This window comes from Sitodiplosis mosellana, unplaced genomic scaffold, assembly GCF_009176505.1.
Source record: "Sitodiplosis mosellana isolate CC-2019 unplaced genomic scaffold, AAFC_SMos_1.0 Smas_scaffold_3485, whole genome shotgun sequence".
NCBI lineage: Eukaryota > Metazoa > Arthropoda > Insecta > Diptera > Cecidomyiidae > Sitodiplosis > Sitodiplosis mosellana.
The window spans coordinates 10,765-16,454 of NW_022598727.1; the positions used below are offsets into that span (position 1 = coordinate 10,765).

The window sequence follows — 5,690 nt, forward strand, 5'->3', positions numbered from 1 at the left end:
TGAAAAATCAGATGTTTTCCTTTGAGTTCCGTTGTCATGTAGAACATTAATTTCAATAAATGTTTGCCAAACTAACCATGCCGATATTGTTGCTTTGTTGTACTATCGATTTTAAAATGGTCTCAGCCTCAAAATTGACTTACCAAATCTGGAAGTGAATCCTGTGGAGTAGGTGGATCCGACCTAGTCCAATGTGTTCTGGAAGTAAGATCCTCCAGTATAAGTCTAGAGTTTATTGTCTATGGAAATTCTGATTGCTGAATCGCATTATTTTTGCCGAATTACGCTGAATATGCGATACCGAATCAGATTGATATGACAAAATATGTTGTTTTTTAATAAAATATGCACTTTTTGAGGAATCGAGTCAATTTGCCATGCAAATGTGCCAACATTATGATGTGTAAAGTTAATAAATCATATGTGAATGCTGAGCAAAATGAAGCTTTCCAGCCACATCATAAATTCAAAAGAAAAAAACCTTTGACTGTTGCATGAACAGTATTCATAGACATAGGTATCTTTCGTCGTATATACATTGGATCAATTCGAAAATAAATTATTCTTAGAAAAAAAAATTCCATTGAAGCTTGTTCCCAATAATTTCAGGCGTATATTGAGCCCATTTATCTATACATCTGCACCTGTGTATTCCAAACATCGAAAAATAAGCAAATAGACATAAAGCGAGAAGAATTTTTTTGAATATTTGGTTTTCGAATTCAATCGTAAGGAATTCGGTTTTGAATTTTGTTTTTCTGCGCGTGTAATAATGATGACAAGTTTGAAACATTTAATTTTTGACTATAAATCGGGCACCAACATCGTGAGCAATTAGTTATTGTTCAAGTGATTCGACTATAAACATGTCTAAGCAATTGATGGGTGAGTCTCTTTTAATTCTTTTTTTCCATCATTTTTGTCTAATTTTCATTTTTGGCAATACTTAAGAATTCAGTTACTCATTGTGTTTTAATCGATATTTTCTCTCCGTTTAGTTTGTTTGATTCTGGTTGCGGTTTTGGGAGACCAATTCATGGTAACTTACAACTTTTTCTGTATATTTTTTTTCATCAGGTCGATTGATGACATGAAGAGCTTTTTTTTCATTTTCCATACAAATTGACTTTTCGAAAACGAAGAAAGTAATCGAAACAAAATTATACCTTATGAAGAGGACATTTCATTCGACCTCAAAATATGCTTAAAAACGCATATATGTTCGTTTTTATTTTACATTTTTCACGAAACTGATACGAGATCTTCAGTGTACAACACGGTTCTTTACCCGACATTTTATTTCTACAAATGTTTTTTTGTTTGTTTCAAAAATCCATCAGTTTTACATGTCAATTCATTCAATTTGGTTATTCCAAACTAATTATCCTTTATTCGTTCCTAATTTTCAACTTGAAGCAAACTGAGGGTGGGCCTGGGAACGGCTGTGAGCATGGCTGTGGACTGCTTACCAAAGTGAAGGGAGCAGTACTACAAGGTAAGATTGAAGCTCCATTTCTTTTTTTAAGTTTCGTTCCCACTATTCCACATATGAGTAGTTTGAAGCGAAAATGTAGTACAGATAAAAAGAATTACATTGGTAATCCCGAACTTTTCCGTATCGTTGGCCTGCGTTGTCTGTAGGTACTTTTGGTTATTTTTTGTGAATTTTCTTGAAATAAAGGCAGTGAAAATATAATAATAAAAATAAAGTGAAAAATCGGTCACTTTAACTAAAACTTCGACAATTTTGTATGGGAGGTACCCGTAAATCGATTCCGATTGGTTTCAAACTTTCAGAATCTTATTTTTCTCCCAAAATCCAATCGGAGGCGATTTACAGGTACCTCCCATACAAAAGTGTCAATTTTTTGAGATGTTTCTTAGGGCAAGTACCCCAGGATCAAATCGAAAATGGCTCATCTTCGAAATTAAACTAAATTTTTCGAATCAAAAACTTTTGGCATTTTCAGATTTTGACTATCTTAATTATTTTTTGAGTTATCGTGTTAACAAACAGCTGCGACGACGACGACAACGACGATGAACAAAACAGCGCAATGTTTGTGTATGTGACACAGCAACAGCGATCGACATGTTGAAACTTTCAACTTGAAAGCCCATATTGTGAGCAGCACTGTGTATATTTTATATACAGGCGATCGTTTCAATTCACAATTCTTCTACATTCGAACGAATTGAAAAAAAATTGAGAATAAAATTGAACGCGTGCATTCAAAAAATATGGAGATCAACTCAAAGCAAAGATGAACGCGTTAAGGCTTCCATGAAAGTCTAAAGAGTTTTCAAACACAACACTAGTACGCAATCTTTTTTTGAAGTTTACCGCTGAGTGATTCGCTTCAATAAAACTGAAACATAATTTCACGATGCACATCAAAGCTATCTGATGGCATGTCTTACCTTATCTCTGGTATTTATATTTTCAAAAAAAAACTGCTCAATATTATATGGGTTTCCGACATGACGTATCCCACTTTTTCTGTGGAATTGAAGAGTTGCTCCAATTAACGGAACACTCATTTCGCTATCATTTTTGACAAGAAAGTGTGGCAAAGTTCACTTCACGAATGTAAAACATTTTCTCTCGATTCACTTCACTGATCTATTTTTCTTTCAATTTTTAGCAAACAAAAAAGACGAAAGAGGCCGAACAGCTCTTCATGATGCTGCTGAGAATGGTAATTTTGGATATTTATGCTAACTTAATCAGAAATTGATTGAATCTATTTCATTGATCTGTTTTAGGTAATTTGAACGACGTTAAAAAGCTAATTGCAAAAGGAGCCAAAGTTGATTCGACAGACGAAAAACAGCGCAAACCTCTTCATTTGGCTGCTATGAATGGTAATTTGGAATATTTTTGCTCACTAATTAAGAAAGCGTTTGGATCTAATTCATTGACTGGACCAACTTTTCAGGACACAAGGATGTTGCTGAGAAGCTTATCATGAAAGGAGCCAAAGTTGATTCGACAGACGAAAAACAGCGCAAACCTCTTCATTTGGCTGCTATGAATGGTAATTTGGAATATTTTTGCTCACCAATTAAGAAAACGCTTGGATCTAATTCATTGACTGGACTAACTTTTCAGGACACAAGGATGTTGCTGAGAAGCTCATCATGAAAGGAGCCGAAGTTGATATCAAAGATGCCAATAATCGTACAGCTCTTCATTATGCTGCTGAGAATGGTAATGTTGCACGTTTTTTTTTTCACAAAACAAGAAATTGTTTGGATTTTGTTCATTGATCGGTGTTCTTTTTCAGGTCACTCGAATGTCGTTGAAATTCTCATCACGAAAGGAGCCAATATCAACTCGGAAGATAACATTCATCAGACACCTCTTCATTTAGCTGCTGAGAATGGTAATTTGGAATATTTTTGCTCACTAAATAAGAAAGCGCTTGGATCTAATTCATTGACTGGACTAACTTTTCAGGACACAAGGATGCTGCTGAGAAGCTTATCATGAAAGAAGCCAAAGTTGATGTTAAAGACTATTTAAATCGGACACCTCTCCATTATGCTGCTATGAAGGGTAATGTTGGATAAATGTAGTTTCGATAAATAATTATCTCTTATAAGAGGAGATCGGTGTTATCCTCCAGGTCTCAAGGATGTCGTTGAAAAAATCATCACAAGAGGAGCCAATCTTGATTTCGGAGACTGCCATGACAAGACACCTCTTCATTACGCTGCTGAGAATGGTAATGTTGTCTATTAATTTTTACTCAGGAAATTTGTTTGATTTTTTTCATTGGTCAGTGCTATTTTTCAGGTCATAAGGATATCATTGATATGCTCATCACGAACGGAGCCAAAGTTGACGTTGAAGACTATTTAAATCGGACACCTCTCCATCATGCTGCTATTAAGGGTAATGTTGTCTATTTATTTTCGCTTAGGAAATTTGTTTGATTTTTTTCATTGGTCGGTGTTATTTTTCAGATCACAAGGATATCATTGATATGCTCATCACGAACGGAGCTAATGTTAATTGTGAAGATTACAATAATCAGACACCTCTTCATATAGCTGCTTACTATGGTAATTTCGTTAACGGTCAAAAAAGTCACTATTTGTGGTCACCGTTAATCTGTTAATATTGTTAATCTGTGTTACATTTCAGGTCACATGGATATCGTTGAAAAGCTCATCACGAAAGGAGCCAAGGTTGATCTTATAGACGCTCTTAAACGGACACCTCTTCATATGGTTGCTGCAAATGGTAATTTTGAATATTTTCACTTAATAAGAAATTGGTTTAACCCTCTAGTGCATACGTGAACTTATAAGGTTGGTTCATTTAAACCTTTCTATAATGCGAATCATTGATTATGTCACAAAATAATGTATGACAGTTTTCGTTGGAGAACACTAGCGCACATTTCTTTCTCATAAAAATTTTGTGTGCGGTCAACCAGTGTCAAGTTATGACAACATTTGTACAAGAAAACGACGTTTCCGTAAAAATAAATTATTTTCGTTTCGTGTCCTGTTTTTGAAACATGATTAAATCGAATAAAATTATTTTGTTGACCTCAGGAATTTTTTTTCTGCTTATTTGGAGTGTTTTTAACCAAATTCAATTCAAGTTCAATGATTTTTTACAATTGTGCAACATTTGTCCGTCAATTTGCATACTGTTCTTATAAGTACAGCCATGCAATTTGGATTTCTTTTTGTTTGATATTTTGTGTGCTTGGTTTAGTGTGGAATTTTATTTTCATTTTATTTTAACCTATTTTTATCACAAATAATCCAGAAAAAATGATATTCACGAATTCCGATGTCAACATCACTCAATTTGCAAGCTGTTCTTATAAGTACAGCTATGCAAATTCGGTTTGTTCATATACTTCGCAATTTCCATATTGGTCGTAAATGCATGACTGTACTTATAAGACCATTTTGATTTTTGCAATTTATTGATAATTCCAGCATTATACCAGATTATGAATATTTTTTTAAGTGCTTATGAGGTAAAATAAGCATGGAAAAAAATTCCCATCTCTGTATAAAATATATGCATTAGAGGGTTAATCTTTCTCATTGGTCGATATTATTCCCCAGGCAACTTAAAGATCGTTCAACTTCTTGTCGTCAATGGAGCCAGTGTTACTGCTACCGACAATTGTAATAAGACACCTTATGAAAAAGCTTTTGAGAATGGTATTATTGAACATTTCTGTTTAGAAAAAAAAAATTGTGATCCAAACTACATCACTAATCGATATTATTTTTCAGATAACAAGGAGGTGGCTGACTATCTTAAGGAGGTTGAAGAAAAAAGACGCCATGGACACAAGTGAAATCAATTGAAAAATCAGATGTTTTCCTTTGAGTTCCATTGTCATGTAGAACATTAATTTCAATAAATTTTTGCCAAACTAACCATGCCGATATTGTTGCTTTGTTGTACTATCGATTTTAAAATGGTCTCAGCCTCAAAATTGACTTACCAAATCTGGAAGTGAATCCTGTGGAGTAGGTAGATCCGACCTAGTCCAATGTGTTCTGGAAGTAAAATCCTCCAGTATGAGTCTAGAGTTTATTGTCTATGGGAATGCTTGTCTATTTTTGCCGAATTACGCTGAATATGCGATACTGAATCAGAGTGATATAACAAAATATGTTTTTTTTTTTATATGCACTTTTTGAGGATTCGA

The 5,690-nt window shown here is 34.1% G+C and overlaps 1 protein-coding gene across 1 annotated transcript; it reads left to right on the forward strand.

The window, feature by feature from the left end:
- The first annotated feature begins 2,807 nt into the window (after window positions 1-2,807).
- LOC129571830 (ankyrin repeat, PH and SEC7 domain containing protein secG-like) lies at window positions 2,808-5,378 on the forward strand. Its single transcript, XM_055451686.1, has 11 exons — window positions 2,808-2,865; window positions 2,940-3,038; window positions 3,113-3,211; window positions 3,288-3,386; window positions 3,461-3,559; window positions 3,630-3,728; window positions 3,800-3,898; window positions 3,970-4,068; window positions 4,151-4,249; window positions 5,095-5,193; window positions 5,269-5,378. The coding sequence occupies exons 1-11, from the start codon at window positions 2,859-2,861 to the stop codon at window positions 5,331-5,333; spliced, it is 963 nt and encodes a 320-aa protein (XP_055307661.1). The 5' UTR covers window positions 2,808-2,858; the 3' UTR covers window positions 5,334-5,378.
- Window positions 5,379-5,690: the final 312 nt, after the last annotated feature.

Bases quoted from the DNA above. Each gene is read 5' to 3' on its own strand.
- LOC129571830 (XM_055451686.1), top strand. The intron at 3,560-3,629 runs GTAATGTTGGAT...GTTATCCTCCAG, and splicing joins CCATTATGCTGCTATGAAGG to GTCTCAAGGATGTCGTTGAA. The intron at 4,069-4,150 runs GTAATTTCGTTA...GTTACATTTCAG, and splicing joins TCATATAGCTGCTTACTATG to GTCACATGGATATCGTTGAA.